The 23892-nt window shown below is 45.8% G+C and overlaps 1 protein-coding gene across 2 annotated transcripts in view; it reads right to left on the bottom strand.

Moving 5' to 3' along the window:
- The window catches only part of LOC141224335 (uncharacterized), a 31987-nt gene extending 8419 nt beyond the window's left edge, over positions 1-23568 (bottom strand). The window contains exons 1-6 of one of the 2 annotated variants that reach the window (XM_073666919.1): positions 23510-23568; positions 6964-7114; positions 6655-6834; positions 6448-6571; positions 6267-6364; positions 5978-6068 (exon numbers count right to left, since the gene is read on the bottom strand). In XM_073666919.1, coding sequence (XP_073523020.1) covers positions 5978-6068; positions 6267-6364; positions 6448-6571; positions 6655-6834; positions 6964-7114; positions 23510-23535 — 670 coding nt within the window. In that variant the 5' untranslated portion in view covers positions 23536-23568. Of the gene's footprint in view, positions 1-5977; positions 6069-6266; positions 6365-6447; positions 6572-6654; positions 6835-6963; positions 7115-20251; positions 20314-23509 lie in introns of those variants that run through there. The other variant, XM_073666918.1, reaches the window with a different exon arrangement.
- Positions 23569-23892: the final 324 nt, after the last annotated feature.

Below are 23892 nucleotides of genomic sequence, written 5' to 3'. Positions count from 1 at the left end.
CATCGAATGTGTGCTAATTTCCGGAAAGTGGCTGTGCAGTCAAAATAGTCACTACTCCTATAGATTAATTCACTGAGGGTTATAATATTCAAAATGGAGTCACTTTATGAGAATTTCTACTGCTCTGGTTTTCTGCCATTTTGTCATATTAGGGCTTCTGCAAATGGTGTGTCCCATCTCCTCTGAGATCCGCTGCTGCGACGTCTGCTTCTTTCACCATACCGGTCTTCATTCATTCTGCAGAGAATCTGACTTTATGGTGTATGTAATCAAATGCCCATGTTGTCTACTATTCGTAGGGGAAACTACTCAACACATCAGGGACCATATTGCCAGCCATAAATCCACGATTCATTGCGGCAAAACCTTGTTACCACTATCCCATCATTTCTCCAGCGCCAGGCATGCAGTATCACAACTCAGGTTCCAGGTGATCGAACAAGTACCCAGACGAGGTGGTAACCATATTAAACTCCTTAAACAACAGGAGTGGTGCTGGATACACACCCAAAAGACACTGACAGAGGGTCTCAACCATGAAATAGATTGGCTAACTTGATTATCTTTTTTTCAGACACACTAGATCAGCTCTACAACCTCTCCTATTCCTCCTCTCCAGGTGAGTTCCAGAAACCCCCTTCCCCTCTCCCATGGCTTCCCCCTCGAATCTCCGTCTCCACCCCTTCCCCTCTCCCTTTCTCCTCACCCTCTTACACACAGCTCCCATATATCATTCTAGCAAACCTAATTACATACAAGGGGCATGGCCTCACACTATTTAGTTTCATACAGGACTCCATACATTCCTTACACCCCCCCCCCCCTCCATTATTCCTTTCATCCACGGCACCAATTGACCCAACCAGCACAAATTTATTCCCCCACCCAGATCAACCTCACTTTTGCCCCTCATCGATACACCATGATGACAACATAACAGAACTGAGTATGTATAATAATTCACTAGCGCAGGAATAAGGCTGGAGATATACTAATGAGATACTAAAACATTTGTATATTTTATCAGTTTAAAATGGATTACACCACGAACGTGCCATAATAAGCACTTTTCTCTCCAAGTCATCCCTGGACTCTTTCCTGAGGTAATTGATTTAATTAAAAGTTACAATTCCTAATAAAATTATATGTTCTTTATTCTAACCTATTTTACCTTACCTATATGGTTTCTTTGATTCTCTAAGTCACCGGATCAAAAAGACCACTTGGACAATAGTAACTCGCTTCCTAAAAAGCTATCTACCAACATCCTCTTTTTCTTCCAGGTAGGTGTGGCACCACCAAACCCTTACCTGTAGACATAATTTTGGAATTAACTAATTTTCAATATTTTAGCTTTCTCTACCACCGAGAAAATACACCAACACCAGCAGGTAAGATCGGTTACTCCTGCTATCTTCACACCACATTCTAAACCATTTGTCTTCTAACTAGGAAAGAAACTACTACCAGGACCTTAACCTCAACCTCAACCGGACAAATTATCTGAAATACAGGAGGAAAATTACTATCCCACCACTCTACCCTCCACATTTGACCGTATCTCCAACAGGTTATATTTTATCCTCTTTACACCACGGATTTTACTTTTGTAATGTATTTTAAACCAATACTAATAAATTTGTATATTTTATCTCATTAGTATATCTCCAGCCTTATTCCAGCGCTAGTGAATCATTATGCATACTTTGTACATTCACCTTCCCTGACAGTGTGAGGATACTGTCCCACTTGCTGCAGGAATAATAGGCCTACCTGCCAGCGTTAATCCTCTCTAAAAAAATTACCATAACAGAACTATCGCATATAGCCTAACGCGCATGCGCAGTCTTCACCAGACGCCATGGATATGCTACACATGTGACACAGCCATACGGGAGGACAGGCCCGCCCCAACAGACCCACTCTCCCTGCCACATCACCTGCCTGTGACGCAACTTCCAGGGAGGGGGGGGGGGGGGGGGGGGGAGTTTGAGCGCACGCACTTACGGTCTGGCGGTAATCACGGAAACATACATAAACCCTCCAACCGCAACAAGAGACAGATGCACAAGATGAAGGTGCGGGAGCGCCTATTCACAGCTCCATTAAAGGTACCCACCCAGCACATTTTGAGCCGTCAGGCAAGCCACCTGGCCACATGCCTCTATACTGATCTGTTTGGGGACCTGTACTCCCTATATGTCTCTGCCCTGTTACTTATTAAGCTTTATTACTTATCTGAGTGGGGACCTATATTCCTCATATGTCTCTACCCCATACCTAACATAACTTTATACGCATCTATTTGGTGACCCATTTTCCTTATGTCTCTGCCCTGATACCCAACTTCTTTACCACCTAAGCTCTATCATTCTTCTCCTTGGCCCTCCTCCGGCTCCTTTGCTCCTCCACTTAATCATTAATCTTTTTGCTTCCATTGTCCCATCTTTTTACCAATGACTTACCATGTGGCCAGAATATCAGCAATACTTACCTGCAGGACGGATGTCCTAGAAGCCGCTGAAGATTGTCGCACAATTACAAGTACATTCATGATGAGCATATGAAAGGCTCATGTATATAATTTCTGTATACATGTAAATATGTATATGTGTCTTCACATTTATGTATTGTTTCTCTTTTTTCACAGCGACATTACGAATAAGACTGACAGGGTCGAAACGTTAAAATTGATATGTGTCACATATCCCTGCACCTTTTTAGGTCAGCGCTTATGTCTGAATCACCATATGTGAAATAAACTGTTTGCATACCAAAAGGATGGTGTGGTGAATCACTACCTACAGATATTCATTCTGCAGACGGCGCTGGTGATGGAGGAGACGTCAGAACCAGAAGCTCTGGGCGGCGCAGGCTCTGTCCAGCCACTAAGATTAGGGAGCCTGGGACCAGTAGTACCCTCCAGTCTGGAAGTATGGGTGTGTGTGCTGTCCAGCTGGAGTAATCTGCTCCCTGCTTCAGCCAACTGGAAAGCACCGCACCCTACTAAAGCTGGAAGCATATTGCCGGAAGCTGCCAGATACAGCCTTGTTCTCCTCTGGTTCAGTCCTCTGTGCTCAGCTCCCGGCTTGTGTATTTGTTTCCTGTTGTGACCTCGGCCCGTTTACTGACTACTCTTGTGTGATTTTGTATTTTCTCTGCTCTCCTGGTTCTGACCCGGCTACCTGACTATTCTTCTTCCCATCTCACTCCACAGAACAGCAGGTAACACCGTGGCCCAAGCCTGGGGGTCTCTGTGTAACTCCAGATCCATGTAGAGGGGTTAAAGAATGTTGAGCCAACCAATCCCTGGGCTCTATAAAACAGAGGAGATAGCGCCAAACCTGTTCGTGGTGGCCATCTTTTGCGCTGCCAGGTGACCATGAACAGCTCCCCCAATACTTTATGTCTGCAAACTATTCCAGCAAGATCTGCATTCAAATAGCTAAATGGCGCTCCTTCCCTTCTTAACCTGCCATGTGATCAGACAGTTGTGTACAACCGTATATAGGGGATTGTGGGATCAAGAGCCACCATGGGCAGCACGGTGGCTCTGTGGTTAGCACTGCAGCCTTAGAAAAATCTGGAACCCCCGGCGAAACGCTTGTCAGGGACGACTCCTGATAGTTTCATCAGACAGTATTATGCCATATTTGACCGCACTATAGAGTGCTGCATAAAACCAGATTTACCCCGTTTTAGCTGTCAGCTCTGTTAGATCTGACAGACTGTTGACATAGTTGAAATTGTCTCTCACGCTGATCATACCCACACACGTGTTGACAGCGTGGGAGAGGCCGATAGTGGCACATGCTAGCCGCATCTGATATCTAAATCGGCAGAAAGCGTGTTGGATCTCCTGCACAACCAGGAGATCGTGACTTAGTTGGATGGCTTGCTTCTCCTGCTGACCATCAATTCTTGTGCAGACAGCATGAGAGAGACTGTCAGTGGCATAGCTGAGCCGCTTGTGCTCTTAAGCTGGCCAAGCCTGTTATATTGCCGGAGTTATTTCACTGCCGACAGCACTACTGGAGCTGCGAGTGGAATTATTAAGGATCCATTACACAGATTGTGTGACAGGTGCAATAGTGTGCCCTGATAACCTCTGTACAAGGGCTCATTACACTTATATCTATCAGACCTGCCACACTTTTGAAGTCACTTTATAATATGGGGAGTGTATCCAACGGGCTAGGAGAATTTTTTACTATTGAATTCACGCTGGCAAATTGAGCCTTTATTTAATAAAATCTCTCCTGGCTGAGGATACTATCATAATTCAGCACACCCTTGATATAATCTATGGCATTCATTTTATAAGCATAAACCCAGCCATCAATTATAAGGGACATTGGCTAGGGGCTTATTTTATTAATAATTTGATTCACCGTCTGACTCTATCAGTAATTTAGTGGATCATGACTCCATTTATATAATCATGATCCATTATACATTCCTAATGGGATGTATGATTTACCAGGTTTTAATATTATTATTTAACAAAGAATTTCACTTTTACTCACACCCTTTTCCCTTTCCTAATTGTTAACTTGTAATATGGAGGTGTTCACCTTTGTGAGCACTGTCTGATGAGATCAGACAATACTTTGACTATAGAATTGCAGCCTTGCAGCGCTGGGGTCCTGGGTTCAAATCCCACCAATGACAACAAAGGAGTTTGTATGTTCTCCCCGTGTTTGCGTGGGTTTCCTCCAGGTTGTCCGGTTTCCTCCCACACTCCAAAGACATCCTGATAGGGAATTTAGATTGTCAGCCCCAATGAGAACAGTGCCAATAAGGTCTGTAAAGCGCTGTGGAATTAATGACGGTATATAAGCGAGTAAAATAAATAAATAAGCTGGAAAATAATTAGTAAGGTCCATTTGTTTCCTATTATCCTTTGTGAAGAATTCCAAAGTTATCACCATATAAAGTGACACACGTCAGATTTGAAAAATGGGACCTGATTAGGAACAGAAAACTGGCTGCGGAGTGTGAAGGAACCTGTGAAAAAAAATATTTTTTTTTAATCTATGTTACATCCCCAACAACAACCTATGTATAAGGGGAGAAACCCAACACTAAACCGGAGTCGCACTCATTTATGGTGGAGCCATTGGAGCTACTATGAGTCCTGACCAGGAGAGTAGAGAAAGTATTAGCGCCCCCATTTCAGGAGAGATTGTGCAGTAATCTGAATTCCTTAGGATTGAAAACATAATGTAATTTATGACGTGGAGTGAATCCATGAAACCAGGGCTCGAGCCAACACATCACCTGCAGGCGTGAATAAATGTATATTACATCCATCAGCCACGCGCAGCTTAGAGATATATCATGGCACAGGTGTAATGTTTTTTTATGTAGTTTATCGCGATCCTGTTTGAAGTTAGTTGGTTTTAAAATAAAGTGTAAACTCAGGATAAAGGGAAACTCTGTTGTTATTGTACAGAAATTCACACTTGGCCTCACTGCACATTTAATGTTGTTGATCAAAAAAGCGAAGTTTGGCCAGAAAGACTGGACCTGGTCTTGTAGGGACCATATGAGCACATTCAGCAGCACAGAAGGGAGAGAAGGTAGATTCATCCAATAACATATCACGGATCTAGGAAGCCAACACCATCATTACCCTCCGCTTTCTCTTACAGTCCCATCAGAATATTTTTCTTCAAGTGATTTTCTAACTTGTCAGCACATTCTACGTATGCTGTCATATGGGCAGGTAACGGTCAGCATCTTCTAATTCCAGGGGGTAGGTGGATCTTTCAGATTGTAAGTTCCATAGAAAAGAGCTTTCACAATTTCCCCAAGTAATTAGAACATTTTTCATATGGAGGCGAATGTTATGCTCTAGTAGCAAAATGGCGATCACACGATTGTGATATGGCCAGACTACATCACCGATAAAGCAGCCATAGCTGGTGACAGAGAAGAATCTGTGACTTCTCTGCATTTAGTGGTCACTACTCACCTGGGTAGTCATATGTAGGAATCTCCTCTTTACACCGCTCATCACCCCATACATATGTCTCTGTAGTATTAATATGGGTCAGATCTTCACCCTGAAACAAATATTGTAAAAGTCACAGACAGATGGAGAAATCACATCTATGATCAGCTCTAATCCTGCCATCTCCACCGTCCTCATTACACAAATATAAAACATATAATACTGGTGGATAAAACAAGACTGAACACAAGACCTTCACAGCCATCTACACATCATAGGGGAGATCTCATGACACCTTCTCTCCATCTACCTGATGATCCTGAGGAACATTAGGATCTTCTTGTTTACAGTCCTGTGGAAGAAGAGGACGGGGACATCTCTCTGGTGTTGTCCTCTTACTGGATAGATCTGGAGGAAACACATACAGGGACTGAATTCATTCTTTACATACAGATAATTATAGGCCGTGTGTATTTAGTCCTGTCTATTACCTGGTGATGTGAGGGGCTGGGGAACCTCCATCATGATGTCCTTGTACAGATCTTTGTGTCCTTCTAAATACTCCCACTCCTCCATGGAGAAATAGACAGCGACATCCTGACACCTTATAGGAACCTGACACATACAATGATACCGTCATCCCCCCAATCCCTTAATAGTGTTACTGTATAATGTCCCAGCATTCCCAGCAGTGTCACCTCTCCAGTCAGCAGCTCAATCATCTTATAGGTGAGTTCTACGATCTTCTGGTCATTGATGTCCTCATGTATCAAGGCTTGAGATGGAGGCCCTGTGATTGGGCTTAGGGGTCTTCCCCATCCCTCAGACACAGGATCCTGACAGCGCTCACTAGAGGTCTTCTTCACTACTGTGTAATCCTGGTTATGGAGAGACACATTAATAAATCTCACTATAGACATTTCCAGAGTCCTCACCTCTCCAGTTCTGTCCATCTGTTATTCCCATAGATAAGAATGATGTAATGTGAAGTCATCAGAATCTCTCACCTCTCCAGTAAGCCGGAAGATGATCTCTAGGGTGAGGTGTAATATCCTCTCCGCCATCTTGTCTCTGTCCATATCCATCCTTGATGGGTGATTCACAAAAATTCTGTCAATATAGAAGATGTCCACTGAGAGGATCTGATATTGTAGTGACCTAAATAGGAAGACAATGAGACGATGGAACATCATAAAGAATTCCGTGTAATAATACAATTACTGGACACAATAAGGGAAATATATCAGGAGATAGAAGGTGTAGATGTTGTATTCTCTAGTCTTGTATGGATTTGAACATAAGTTGAATTGCAGAAAAAGACATCTCCTCCATGCTCCCAATCACTGGCTAAGTTGACCACTGCTTAGCCAACTGATTAGCGGTAGCTGTAATCACAAGTGCGCAGGAAATACAGAGACTGGTGGGGGACCCAAGCAGCAATGGTATTCTTATTAGTTTACAACATTCTGCTTTTACCCTGTCATGTATTAATGAAACCTATATATTTTAGGCCACAGACAACAAGCAGTTTCTTCCTCGGAGTCTGCAGCTGAATAAGTTTCTCATAGACTTATCTTCCATAAAGCTAATTCTTGTATCATTTACTGACATTGGAATCGGCATTAGCAATACTACAGGAGATATTCATTACACGTGACATGAGAAATAACTACTTCATGATGAGGACGACATCTTCTACTATAACTCCAGAAACATATTTGGCCAGAGTCCTTCACTGACTACATCACCACTAGTCATCTATATGAAAGTTTCCCATCTTTCCGAGGCTGTAATCTTTTTATCAAATTAGATCTCATGTATAAAAGTTTGCTTGTAAGAACACCAACACAGGAGTGGTTTAATGCTAATGTCTCCATGTACGGTGTTTTTTTTTTCTGGATAGGTCATAGAAAATATTAAAAATCTCTGAAGTTAATAGCCTCCCTCCTTCCCTCTGTCATTTGCAATCTGAGCTGACACTCTTAGGTGGAGGATTGTACAAATTACACTGGTCAACAAATTGTAACTTTTTTTCTGTTTCCTGTTTTAAAACATGTTGTCCATGTATTTTGAGGCGCTGATTTCAGAAATGTAAATCAGAATTTCGGTAGCATGTACCATTCCCGAGATCTTTTAATTTTACGATTATGATTAGGACAGTACGTAGTGCATAATAAATTGGCACTTATATTAAACTTTTTATTTCCGAAGTGTATTTTTTGTAGAAATAACCAATGGAATTCATAATATGGACTCTCTTTATTATAATATACAGCACTTAAGTCCTGTCCAATCATGCACTGCATTAGTTGTGCACTCTCAGGCACGTCCAGACACAACTGTCAGACTTTGGTCTATTTCCAAGTAGCATTATATAATAACAGCAGTAACGACGCTGTAATCTTCATGAGTTTCTTCTGTTTTGAGAAAATTTCATAAAGGAGCAAAACTGTTTAATAAGTAATGAGTTGTAGAATATCGCGTCAATGTCGCAATAGTAATGAGCTCTTTTGTTATATATGTGGAGATTATACCCTTAAAGCCCAGAAAAGGAGTATAACTGCAGTTGTTAAGAAGGCATAGGAGTTATATTTTGGATGCAAAATTGGTGACCAAGACAGAGCAAGGGCTACTCATATATGCTGCTCATCTTGCACTACGAGTTTGAGGTCTTGGCTGAAGGGTGTGCGACCATCGATGCCATTTAACATTCCAATGATCTGGAGGGATCAGAAGGACCATATAACCGATTGTTACTTCTGCACGATGAATGTATCCGGTTTTTCCTTCTAAGAACAGGAGGTCTATTGAATATCCCAACCTTGCTTCTGCAATTTGACCAGTGGCGCACAATGAAAGTCTGCCAGTTCCAAAACCACCGCCGGTGTGGAGAATAGAAGAGGGCGATGAAATGATGGTTGATTCATTAGAGATGGAACCTGCTGCTGATTCAGATTTCGAACCATCAATATCAACTGCTCCACGTTTAATATCTCAAGCAAGACTCAACGATCTGGTCAGAGATTTGGGTTTATCAAAGAGTCAGGCAGAACTACTTGGATCAAGGTTGCAAGGGTGGCATCTGTTGCAGCCAGGTACAGAAATTTCAGTATTTTGCAGTCGTCATGAAGATTTAACCAAATATTTCAGTCAACCTGACTGTCTCACTTTTTGCAGTGATATTACTGGATTGTTTTCTGTCCTTGGAGTTGACCATGACCCAAGGGAATGGCGACTGTTCATTGATTCATTGGCCTTAAGTTTTAAGGCTGTCTTGCTACACAATGGTAATGTCTACTCTTCGATACCTATCGGACATGTCGATCAGTATGAAGGAGACCTATGAGAATATGCAGATGCACATTCAATACTCAAGGTACAAATGGAATATATGTGGTGATCTCAAGGTAGTTGCAATTTTATTAGGTTTACAGATGGGATACACTAAGTACTGTTGTTTCCTTTGGGAATGGGACAGTAGCGCAAGAGACTCGCAATATATCAGGAAGGACTGGCCACTACGCAATAAATTTATTCCAGGGCAGAAGAATGTTAAACACGAACCATTAATAGATGAAAAGATGATATTCCTTCCACCTTTGCACATCAAAATGGGATTAATGAAGAACTTTGTCAAAGCAATGAACAAGCAAACTGAAGTCTTTGCTTACTTGTGACAGAAGTTTCCATGCATCAGTGATGCCAAGATAAAAGAGGGTGTTTTCATTGGCCCACAAATCCGAGAGCTAGTAAATGATAGTAAGGCTAAGTGCCCACGATGCAGAAACGCTGCATATTTTTTCCACATCTCCCTGGCAGGAAAAAAGCATGCGTTTTTTAAATGCGTTTTTCCTGCCAGGTAGAAGCGTTTGTCAAGCGTTTTTGCATGCATTTCCGCATGCGGGTTATCAAGCTCTTTTCCAAGCGATTTTAGCATCACTTGGAAAAGTGCTTGACAACTTGATCACGCTATATAAATCCATGCAACCGGCATGGATTTATATAGTGTGACCAAGTAATAGTAAAAAAAAAAAAGAATAAGAATGGTAAAAAATAAAGATTATACTTACCTTCCGATGGCCCCCGGTCTCCTCAGCGATGCGACCGGTGTGTTGGACGGCTCGCGATGGTCTAAAAGGACCTTCCATGAGCCGCCCAACACACCGGACGCATCGCTGAGGAGACCGGGGGCCACCGGAAGGCAAGTATAATCTTTATTTTTTATTTTAAATTCTTTTTTACACAGGTACTATGGTACCCGGGTCTGCTTGAAAAATGCATAGTGGGCATGCGGCCTTTCTTTGATGGTCTTCTGCATGGTGCAGAACATGTAGCATGGTCGGCCTTCAAGAATGTCGTTTTCAACTTTCTAGGCAACTACAAGGTGCCAAACTATGCTGAACAGTTTGAAAGTTTTCTTCAGGCTTACAAGTCAATGAAGTGCAACATATCACTTAAAATACATTTCCTTCATTCACACATTGACTTTTTCCCAACAAACCTAGGCACTGTAAGTGATGAACATTGTGAAAGGTTTCATCAAGACATTTCCTAGATGGAAAATAGGTACCAGGGGAGGTGGAGGCCCTCGATGCTGGGTGACTATTGTTGGAATCTTGCCTGTGAATTATCGGACAGTGATTATAAAGAAAATCAATGGCAAAACATTTCTAAACTTGATCGCTGTTGCTGACTTTTGAATTCGGAATATCACATACCACCACAAATTTGACAGTATTCAATGCATACATAATTGCATTTTTCTCAAAAATCTTAAGTGATAGAGCAATTCTGAAGTTATTTCTCAGCATGACAATTCCGAATAGATTCACCCAATTTCATGCTGAAAAAAAAGCCTTGCTGAACAGTGTTACCTATAGTGTGAAGTGAACCAGCCTAATCAACATGCAGGCCGTCCCTTGTGAAGTAAGAGGATTAAAGTAGACACCTCACAAGGATTCCAGTAAGACAAACAGCTGACAGTCTCCAAGACTTAGACAAGAAACTAATACCAGTAGGAAATTGAATGTGGCCGAACAGTGAATCAGCTTAATTAACATGCAAGAGCTTCTTGTAGGGAAAAGACTATGAGGATGTGTATTGTGCATAGACAAAGAGTGCAGATTAACCTATCTGTTCAGACAGGAAAAGGTCTATCAAGGATAAAAGGGATCTCTCACACTCTTTAGAAATAGCCATGGTCACCCAGCATACACATTCCTTTCATCAGCACAGCTTCAGCAGTCAGGATGTCTCCGAATGAAAATATAAAATATTGGAATATACATAAATCCAATATTAATGAGAAATACATTTCCAGCACATGGGCTAGCCAGAGAAAAGGATACATATTTTCTCATAACTGTAGCCCCTCTGCCAATGAGCCATAAATGCACAGTGGACACATAATTGACAACAGCTATGCCATTTTTGGTCTCTAAGTAAAAATAAAATCCTTATGGAAAATATGGTGTCAATCTACAACTTCTGCGATCATCCAGAGAGGCGTTATCACATAAGTTGGGGATTCCATAAAATCATGAAGTGCTGAGACCAGCCCACAACCTGGCCCATGTATGAGAGATACACATCATGTATGCAGGAAACCCCGTTCACAAAATGGCCATTTGAAGTGCTCTCCTTCAGCTAAACTGAATCGTCTCTGCGATCGGTGTAGTAAGTTCTCTTGTTAATCCCTTTTATTTTCTGTAACTGTATATGCTGTAGGTACTGTGGGAGTATTTTATCTAGAGGCTTAATGACCGCAGTCACCGCTACGACCGGGCCTAGCCAATGCTAGCCCCTGTTTCAGCTAGATGTGTGTCCGAGGACACACATTCATACCAACATAGTAATGTAGGTTGAATAAAGACCTAGGTGCATCCAGTTCAACCTTCCTTATCTTTTTATACATCCTACAGTCTTGTTTGCTTTTGCGGCTGCTGCTTGACATTAAGTACTGCTGCTCAGCTTACTTGTACCCAGAATACCCAAGGCCTTCTCCTGTTCTATAGTCCCAAGTATACTCCCATATAATGTATATGCAGCAATAGAATTACTCCGACCTAGTTGCATTACTCTACATTAAACCTCATCCGCCAAGTGTTTGCCCATTCAGTCATCTTATCCAGATCGTTCTGCAATATCATAATGTCAAGATCAGATTTTAATATTCTACATACTTTGATGTCGTCAGCAAAAACTGACACTTTACTCTCAATCCCATCCCCAAGGTCATTAATAAAGAGGTTAAAAAGAATCGGTCCTAGTACAGATCACTGCAGCACCCCACTGCTGACTATATCCTAAAATGTAGTATATCCCTCCATGTTTGTCACACAGTCATGGCTTTCATCCAGCTAGGTTTCCGTAATACCCACCACATCGTATTCTGTGACCGATATAAGAGTCTCCAGTTCATTCATTTTGTTTGCGAGACTTCTTGCATTTGCCAGCAGATATTTAATATTATTAGCACATTTATTACACTTACTCAGCTCCCTACTTTCCTTGCATATCCCAGCCCCTCCTAGATCCTCATTGACCCCTACTACCTCACTCCCATCTTGTCAGTGTGCCACAATACACGCTGCCGACCAATCAGAGGCCATCAGATGAAGTCAGCGTACACGTGACTAGAGGCGCATGGAAGTGACATCATGCGCTCCCGTCGCTTGCACGCTGAAGCCAGCTGCCAGCTCCATAAAAATATGCAGCGCGACAGAGTGAAGGTGAGTATAATGTGTTGTTTTTTTTTTAAAATCAGTGAGTACATGGTACCCTAGGCCATAGTACTACATGCACGACTGTGGGCTGTGCATTACGCTACATGCACGACTGTGGGCTGTGCATTACGCTACATGCACGACTGTGGGCTGTGCATTACGCTACATGCACGACTGTGGGCTGTGCATTACGCTACATGCACGACTGTGGGCTGTGCATTACGCTACATGCACGACTGTGGGCTGTGCATTACGCTACATGCACGACTGTGGGCTGTGCATTACGCTACATGCACGACTGTGGGCTGTGCATTACGCTACATGCACGACTATGGGCTGTGCATTACGCTACATGCACGACTATGGGCTGTGCATTACGCTACATGCACGACTATGGGCTGTGCATTACGCTACATGCACGACTATGGGCTGTGCATTACGCTACATGCACGACTATGGGCTGTGCATTACGCTACATGCACGACTATGGGCTGTGCATTACGCTACATGCACGACTATGGGCTGTGCATTACGCTACATGCACGACTATGGGCTGTGCATTACGCTACATGCACGACTATGGGCTGTGCATTACGCTACATGCACGACTATGGGCTGTGCATTACGCTACATGCACGACTATGGGCTGTGAATTCCGCTACATGCACGACTATGGGCTGTGCATTACGCTACATGCACGACTATGGGCTGTGCATTACGCTACATGCACGACTATGGGCTGTGCATTACGCTACATGCACGACTATGGGCTGTGCATTACGCTACATGCACGACTATGGGCTGTGCATTACGCTACATGCACGACTATGGGCTGTGCATTACGCTACATGCACGACTATGGGCTGTGCATTACGCTACATGCACGACTATGGGCTGTGCATTACGCTACATGCACGACTATGGGCTGTGCATTACGCTATATGGAGGACTATGGGCTGTGCATTACGCTATATGGAGGACTATGGGCTGTGCATTACGCTATATGGAGGACTATGGGCTGTGCATTACGCTATATGGAGGACTATGGGCTGTGCATTACGCTATATGGAGGACTATGGGCTGTGCATTACGCTATATGGAGGACTATGGGCTGTGCATTACGCTATATGGAGGACTATGGGCTGTGCATTACGCTATATGGAGGACTATGGGCTGTGCATTACGCTATATGGAGGACTATGGGCTGTGCATTACGCTATATGGAGGACTATGGGCTGTGCATTACGCTATATGGAGGACTATGGGCTGTGCATTATACTATATGGAGGACTATGGGCTGTGCATTATACTATATGGAGGACTATGGGCTGTGCATTATACTATATGGAAGACTATGGGCTGTGCATTATACTATATGGAAGACTATGGGCTGTGCATTATACTATATGGAGTACTATGGGGAGTGTATTATACTATGTGGAGTACTATGGACTGTGCATTATACTATGTGGAGTACTATGGGCTGTGCATTATACTATATGGAGGACTATGGGGAGTGTATTATACTATATTGAGGACTATGGGCTGTGCATTATACTATATGGAGGACTGTGGGCTGTGCATTATACTATATGGAAGACTATGGGCTGTGCATTATACTATATGGAAGACTATGGGCTGTGCATTATACTTCTGCTATGGGGTCCCATGACTTCTAAGTTCGTACCTGGTAAGTATAAGGCTAAGTGCCCAAGATGCAGAAATGCTGCATATTTTTTCCGCTTCTCCCTGGCAGGAAAAAGGCGTGCTGTTTTTACATGCATTTCTCCAGCCAGGTAGAAGAGTTTGTCAAGCGTTCTTCACATGCATTTCTGCATGCAGGTTATCAAGCACTTTTCCAAGCGATTTTAGCATCACTTGGAAAAGTGCTTGACAACTTGTTCACACTATATAAATCCATGCAACCGGCATGGATAGTAGTGTGACCAAGTTAGTTAAAAAAAAAAAAAAGAATAAGAATGGTAAAAAATAAAAAAAGATTATATTTTCCTTCCGATGTACTCCGGTGTTTAGTCTGCTCCGTCCGGTGTCTTGGGCGGCTCGCGGTGGTGTGAAGGACCTGCGATGACGTCATTGAGTGACAGGTCACATGACTCAATAACGTCATGGCAGGTCCTTCACAACAACGCGACCCATACAGCAGACCAGACGGAGGGGAGAAAACACCGGGAGGACATCGGAAGGTAAGTAGAATCTTTTTTTTTTATTTTAAATTCCTTTTTTTTAACAGGTTCTATGGTTCTATGGTCTCCTCTCCTCCAGACCTGGGTACCATCCGCACATTGAACCGTGTGATATCCGCATGTGCAGATGCAGTGATGTGGATGTCACGCGGTCCAATGCAAGTCAATGGCGGCGATTACGGCACATAGCCTTATAGAACATTTTTTTACTATACATTAAACGGGGGATATAAATACCACGATAGGGGACATATCAGGATGAAGTGGGAGGGAAGGGTCAGTCGAAATCTTTGCACCGGGGCCAATCAGACCCTAGTTACGCCACTGATTATACTGTGTGGGGGGGATTATGGCACTGTGGGAACATTATACTGTGTGAGGGCATCATACATACTCCATAAGGGGCATAATGGGGGCATTACACTGTGTGGGGGCATCATACATCCTGCATAAGGGGCAAAATGGGGGCATTACACTGTGGGGCATCATACATGCTGTATAAGGGGCATAATGGGGGCATTACACTGTGGGAGGCATCATACATCCTGCATAAGGGGCATAATGAGGGCATTACACTGTGTGTGGGCATAATGGGGGCATTACACTGTGTGGGGGCATCATACATACTCCATAAGGAGCATAATGGGGGCATTACACTGTGTGGGCGCATCATACATACTGCATAAGGGGCATAATGGGGGCATTACACTGTGGGGCATCATACATCCTGTATAAGGGGCATAATGGGGGCATTACACTGTGGGAGGCATCATACATCCTGCATAAGGGGCATAATGGGGGCATTACAATGTGTGGGGGCATCATACATCCTGCATAAGGGGCAAAATGGGGGCATTACACTGTGTGGGGGCATCATACATCCTGCATAAGGGCATAATGGGGGCTTTACACTGTGTGGGGGCATCATACATACTGCATAAGCGGCATAATGGGGGCATTACACTGTGTGGGGGCATCATACATAATGCATAAGGGGCATAATGGGGGCATTACACTGTGGGGGGCATCATACATCCTGCATAAGGGGCATAATGGGGGCATTACACTGTGTGGGGGCATCATACATCCTGCATAAGGGGCATAATGGGGGCATTACACTGTGTGGGGCATCATACAACCTGCATAAGGGGCATAATGGGAGCTTTACACTGTGTGGGGGCATCACACATACTGCATAAGGGGCATAATGGGGGCATTACACTGTGTGTGGGCATCATACATCCTGCATAAGGGGCATAATGGGGGCATTACAATGTGTGGGGGCATCATACATCCTGCATAAGGGGCATAATGGGGGCATTACACTGTGGGGTATCATACATACTGCATAAGGGGCATAATGGGGGCATCATACATACTGCATAAGGGGCATAATTGGGGCATCATACATCCTGCATAAGGGGCATAATGGGGACATTACACTGTGGGGGGGGCATCATACATACTGCATAAGGGGCATAATGGGGGCATCATACATACTGCATAAGGGGCATAATGGGGGCATTACACTGTGTGGGGGCATCATACATCCTGCATAAGGGGCATAATGGGGACATTACACTGTGGGGGGGTATCATACATACTGCATAAGGGGCATAATGGGGGCATTACACATACTGCATAAGGGGCATAATGGGGGCATTACACTGTGTGGGGGCATCATACATCATGCATAAGGAGCATAATGGGGGCATTACACTGTGTGGGGGCATCATACTTACTGCATAAGGGGCATAATGGGGGCAATACACTGTGGGGCATCATACATACTGCATAAGGGGCATAATGGGGGCATTACAATGTGTGGGGGCATCATACATCGTGTATAAGGAGCATAATGGGGGCATTACACTGTGTGGGGGCATCATACATCCTGCATAAGGGGCATAATGGGGGCATTACACTGTGTGGGAGTATCATACATACTGCATAAGGGGCATAATGGGGGCATTACACTGTGTGAGAGCATCATACATCCTGCATAAGAGGCATAATGGGAGCATTACAATGTGTGGGGGCATCATACATCCTGCATAAGGGGCATAATGGGGGCATTACACTGTGTGGGGGCATCATGGGGGCATTACACTGTGTGGGGGCATCAAACATACTGCATAAGGGGCATAATGGGGGCATTACACTGTGTGGGGGCATCATACATACTGCATAAGGGGCATAATGGGGGTATTACACTGTGTGGGGGGCATCATACATACTGCATAATCGGCATAATGGGGGCATTACACTGTGTGGGGGCATCATAAATCCTGCATAAGGGGCATAATGGGGGCATCACACATCCTGCATAAGGGGCATATTGGGGGCATTAGACTGTGTGGGGACATCATACATCCTGCATAAGGGGCATAATGGGGGCATTACACTGTGTGGGGGCATCATACATCCTGCATAAGGGGCATAATGGGGACATTACACTGTGGGGGGGCATCATACATACTGCATAAGGGGCATAATGGGGGCATTACACTGTGGGGGGGCATCATACAATCTGCATAAGGGGCATAATGGGGGCATTACACTGTGTGGGGGCATCATACATACTGCATAAGGGGCATAATGGGGGCATTACACTGTGTGGGGGCATCATACATACTGCATAAGGGGCATAATGGGGGCATTACACTGTGTGGGGGCATCATACATACTGCATAAGGGGCATACTGGGGGCATTACACTGTGTGGGGGGCATCATACATCATGCATAAGGAGCATAATGGGGGCATTACACTGTATGGGGGCATCACACATCCTGCATAAGGGGCATAATGGGGGCATTACACTGTGGGGCATCATACATACTGCATAAGGGGCACAATGGGGGCATTACACTGTGGGGGGGAATCATACATCCTGTATACAGGGCATAATGGGGGCATTACACTGTGTGGGGGCATCATACATCCTGCATAAGGGGCATAATGGGGGCATCATACATACTGCATAAGGGGCATAATGGGGGCATTACACTGTGTGGGGGCATCATACATCCTGCATAAGAGGCATAATGGGGCATTACACTGTGTGGGGGCATCATACATCCTGCATAAGGGGCATAATGGGGGCATTAAACTGTGTGGGGGCATCAAACATCCTGCATAAGGGGAATAATGGGGGCATTACACTGTGGGGGCATCATACATCCTGCATAAGGGGCATAATGGGGGTATTACACTGTGTGGGGGCATCATACATACTGTATAAGGGGCATAATGGGGGCATTACACTGCGTGGGGGCATCATACATCCTGCATAAGGGGCATAATGGGGGAATCACACATCCTGCATAAGGGGCATAATGGGGGCATTACACTGTGTGGGGGGCATCACACATCCTGCATAAGGGGCATAATGGGGGCATCATACATCCTGCATAAGGGGCATAATGGGGGCATTACACTGTGTGGGGGCATCATACATCCTGCATAAGGGGCATAATGGGGGCATTACACTGTGGGGGGCATAATACATCCTGCATAAGGGGCATAATGGGGACATTACACTGTGTGGGGGCATCATACATACTGCATAAGGGGCATAATGGGGCATTACACTGTGTGGGGGCATCATACATCCTGCATAAGGGGCATAATGGGGCCATCATACATCCTGCATAAGGGGCATAATGGGGCCATTACACTGTGTGGGGGCATCATACATACTGCATAAGGGGCATAATTGGGGGCATTACACTGTGTGGGGGCATCATACATCCTGCATGAGGGGCATAATGGGGTCATTAAACTGCGTGGGGGCATCATACATACTGCATAAGCGGCATAATGGGGGCATTACACTGTGTGGGGGCGTCATACATCCTGCATAAGGGGTATAATGGGGGCATTACACTGTGTGGGGGGGCATCATACATCATGCATAAGGAGCATAATGGGGCATTACACTGTATGGGGGCATCATACATCCTGCATAAGGGGCATAATGGGGGCATTACACTGTGGGGCATCATACATACTGCATAAGGGGCATAATGGGGGCATTACACTGTGGGGGGGAATCATACATCCTGTATACAGGGCATAATGGGGGCATTACACTGTGTGGGGGCATCATACATCCTGCATAAGGGGCATAATGGGGGCATTACACTGTGTGGGGGCATCATACATACTGCATAAGGGGCATAATGGGGGCATTACACTGTGTGGGGGCATCATACATCCTGCATAAGAGGCATAATGGGGGCATTACACTGTGTGGGGGCATCATACATCCTGCATAAGGGGCATAATGGGGGCATTACACTGTGTGGGGGCATCAAACATACTGCATAAGGGGAATAATGGGGGCATTACACTGTGGGGGCATCATACATCCTGCATAAGGGGCATAATGGGGGTATTACACTGTGTGGGGGCATCATACATACTGTATAAGGGGCATAATGGGGGCATTACACTGTGGGGGCATCATACATCCTGCATAAGGGGCATAATGGGGGCATTACACTGTGTGGGGGCATCATACATCCTGCATAAGGGGCATAATGGGGGCATTACACTGTGGGGGGCATAATACATCCTGCATAAGGGGCATAATGGGGACATTACACTGTGTGGGGGCATCATACATACTGCATAAGGGGCATAATGGGGCATTACACTGTGTGGGGGCATCATACATCCTGCATAAGGGGCATAATGGGGCCATCATACATCCTGCATAAGGGGCATAATGGGGCCATTACACTGTGTGGGGGCATCATACATACTGCATAAGGGGCATAATTGGGGGCATTACACTGTGTGGGGGCATCATACATCCTGCATGAGGGGCATAATGGGGTCATTAAACTGCGTGGGGGCATCATACATACTGCATGAGGGGCATAATGGGGGCATTACACTGTGTGGGGGCATCATACATACTGCATAATCGGCATAATGGGGGCATTACACTGTGTGGGGGCGTCATACATCCTGCATAAGGGGTATAATGGGGGCATTACACTGTGGGGGGCATCATACATCCAGCATGAGGGGCATAATGGGGGCATTACACTGTGTGGGGGCATCATACATACTGCATAAGGGGCATAATGGGGGCATTACACTGTGGGGGGCATCATACATCCTGCATAAGGGGCATAATGGGGACATTACACTGTGGGGCCAGTAAAGGGGTCCTGTACTATGAGAACAATACGTTTCCTCCCTCTTCCTGTCTCCATAGTTGGGTCGTATGTATCTATTAAAGGAAACAGAACAAAAACCTTATGATTCTTATAAAGGGGCAACACAAGACCCCAAAAGAGTCTCCGTGCTGAAGGGGTTAGTCTCCCCTGCCCCAGTAATGGGGTCTCCACATACCTCCACCTGCAGAGCCGCCACCACATATATGGCTGCTCTGTGCGCACAGGAGCTGTGATGAGGTCACAGGGGGGAGGAGTCAGGGGTCACATGATCAGGGGCCTCAGTGGATGCAGGACTCTGCTGTGCTGGTTGTCATGGTGCTGGATGAGCTGAAGTTTATGTGTGGGGTCAGGAGGGGTTTACAGTGTGGATGTAGCAGAGCCGCGTGTGTACGAGGTGTACGGAGCGGAGCCGCGTGTGTACGAGGGCATCATACATCCTGCATAAGGGGCATAATGGGGCCATCATACATCCTGCATAAGGGGCATAATGGGGCCATTACACTGTGTGGGGGCATCATACATACTGCATAAGGGGCATAATGGGGGCATTACACTGTGTGGGGGCATCATACATCCTGCATGAGGGGCATAATGGGGTCATTAAACAGCGTGGGGGCATCATACATACTGCATGAGGGGCATAATGGGGGCATTACACTGTGTGGGGGCATCATACATACTGCATAAGCGGCATAATGGGGGCATTACACTGTGTGGGGGCATCATACATCCTGCATAAGGGGTATAATGGGGGCATTACACTGTGGGGGGCATCATACATCCAGCATGAGGGGCATAATGGGGGCATTACACTGTGTGGGGGCATCATACATACTGCATAAGGGGTATAATGGGGGCATTACACTGTGTGGGGGGCATCATACATACAGCATAAGGGGCATAATGGGGGCATTACAATGTGGGGGCATCATACATCCTGCATAAGGGGCATAATGGGGGCATTACACTGTGGGGGCATCATACATCCTGCATAAGGGGCATTACACTGTGGGGGCATCATACATACTGCATAAGGGGCATAATGGGGGCATTACACTGTGTGGGGGCATCATACATACTGCTTAAGGGGCATAATGGGGCCATCATACATCCTGCATAAGGGGCATAATGGGGGCATTACACTGTGTGGGGGCATCATACATACTGCATAAGGGGCATAATGGGGGCATTACACTGTGTGGGGGCATCATACATCCTGCATGAGGGGCATAATGGGGGCATTACACTGTGTGGGGGCGTCATACATACTGCATAAGGGGCATAATGGGGGCATTACACTGTGTGGGGGCATCATACATCCTGCATAAGGGGTATAATGGGGGCATTACACTGTGGGGGGCATCATACATCCAGCATGAGGGGCATAATGGGGGCATTACACTGTGGGGGCATCATACATCCTGCATAAGGGGCATAATGGGGGCATTACACTGTGGGGGCATCATACATACTGCATAAGGGGCATAATGGGGGCATTACACTGTGTGGGGGCATCATACATACTGCATAATGGGGCCATCATACATCCTGCATAAGGGGCATAATGGGGTCATTACACCGTGTGGGGGCATCATACATACTGCATAAGGGGCATAATGGGGGCATTACACTGCGTGGGGGCATCATACATACTGCATGAGGGGCATAATGGGGGCATTACACTGTGTGGGGGCGTCATACATCCTGCATAAGGGGTATAATGGGGGCATTACACTGTGGGGGGCATCATACATCCAGCATGAGGGGCATAATGGGGGCATTACACTGTGTAGGGGCATCATACATCTGGCATAAGGGGCATCATACATCCGGCATAAGGGGCATAATGGGGGCATTACGCTGTGTGGGGGCATCACACATCCTGCATAAGGGTCATAATGGGGGCATCATACATCCTGCATAAGGGGCATAATGGGGGCATTACACTGTGTGGGGCATCATATATACTGTATAAGGGGCATAATGGGGGCATTACACTGTGTGGGGGCATCATACATACTGCATAAGGGGCATAATGAGGCCATCATACATCCTGCATAAGGGGCATAATGGGGGCATTACACTGTGTGGGGGCATCATACATACTGCATAAGGGGCATAATGGGGGCATTACACTGTGTGGGGGCATCATACATCCTGCATGAGGGGCATAATGGGGGCATTACACTGTGTGGGGGCGTCATACATACTGCATAAGGGGCATAATGGGGGCATTACACTGTGTGGGGGCATCATACATCCTGCATAAGGGGTATAATGGGGGCATTACACTGTGGGGGGCATCATACATCCAGCATGAGGGGCATAATGGGGGCATTACACTGTGGGGGCATCATACATCCTGCATAAGGGGCATAATGGGGGCATTACACTGTGGGGGCATCATACATACTGCATAAGGGGCATAATGGGGGCATTACACTGTGGGGGCATCATACATACTGCATAGGGGGCATAATGGGGGCATTACACTGCGTGGGGGCATCATACATACTGCATGAGGGGCATAATGGGGGCATTACACTGTGTGGGGGCATCATACATACTGCATAAGGGGCATAATGGGGACATTACACTGTGTGGGGGCATCATACATCCTGCATAAGGGGTATAATGGGGGCATTACACTGTGGGGGGCATCATACATCCAGCATGAGGGGCATAATGGGGGCATTACACTGTGTAGGGGCATCATACATCCGGCATAAGGGGCATAATGGGGGCATTACACTGTGTGGGGGCATCATACATCCTGCATAAGGGTCATAATGGGGGCATCATACATCCTGCATAAGGGGCATAATGGGGGCATTACACTGTGTGGGGCATCATACATCCTGCATAAGGGTCATAATGGGGGCATCATACATCCTGCATAAGGGGCATAATGGGGGCATTACACTGTGTGGGGGCACCATACATCCTGCATAAGGGGCATAATTGGGGCATTACACTGTGTGGGGGCATCATACATACTGCATAAGGGGCATAATGGGGGCATTACACTGTGGGGGCATCATACATACTGCATAAGGGGCATAATGGGGCATTACACTGTGTGGGGGGCATCATACATACTGCATAAGGGGCATAGTGGGGGCATTACACTGTGGGGGCATCATACATCCTGCATAAGGGGCATAATGGGGGCATTACACTGTGGGGGCATCATACATTCTGCATAAGGGGCATAATGGGGGCATTACACTGTGGGGCCAGTAAAGGGGTCCTGTACTATGAGAACAATACGTTTCCCCCCTTCCTGTCTCCATAGTTGGGTCGTATGTATCTATTACAGGAAACAGAACAAAAACCTTATGATTCTTATAAAGGGGCAACACAAGACCCCAAAAGAGTCTCGGTGCTGAAGGGGTTAATGCCCCCTACGCCCAGTAATGGGGTCTCCACATACCTCCACCTGCAGAGCCGCCACCACATATATGGCTGCTCTGTGCGTACAGGAGCTGTGATGAGGTCACAGGAGGGGAGGAGTCAGTGGTCACATGATCAGGGGCCTCAGTGGATGCAGGACTCTGCTGTGCTGGTTGTCATGGTGCTGGATGAGCTGAAGTTTATGTGTGGGGTCAGGAGGGGTTTACAGTGTGGATGTAGCAGAGCCGCGTGTGTACGAGGTGTACGGAGCAGAGCCGCGTGTGTACGAGGCGTACGGAGCAGAGCCGCGTGTGTACGAGGTGTACGGAGCAGAGCCGCGTGTGTACGAGGTGTACGGAGCAGAGCCGCGTGTGTACGAGGTGTACGGAGCAGAGCCGCGTGTGTACGAGGTGTACGGAGCGG

This window comes from Phyllobates terribilis, unplaced genomic scaffold (assembly GCF_046119375.1).
Source record: "Phyllobates terribilis strain yellow unplaced genomic scaffold, ASM4611937v1 Scaffold_391__1_contigs__length_1789467, whole genome shotgun sequence".
Lineage (NCBI taxonomy): Eukaryota > Metazoa > Chordata > Amphibia > Anura > Dendrobatidae > Phyllobates > Phyllobates terribilis.
Note: the sequence above shows the minus strand (reverse complement) of the source record. Positions and strands in the feature narration are given on the sequence as shown.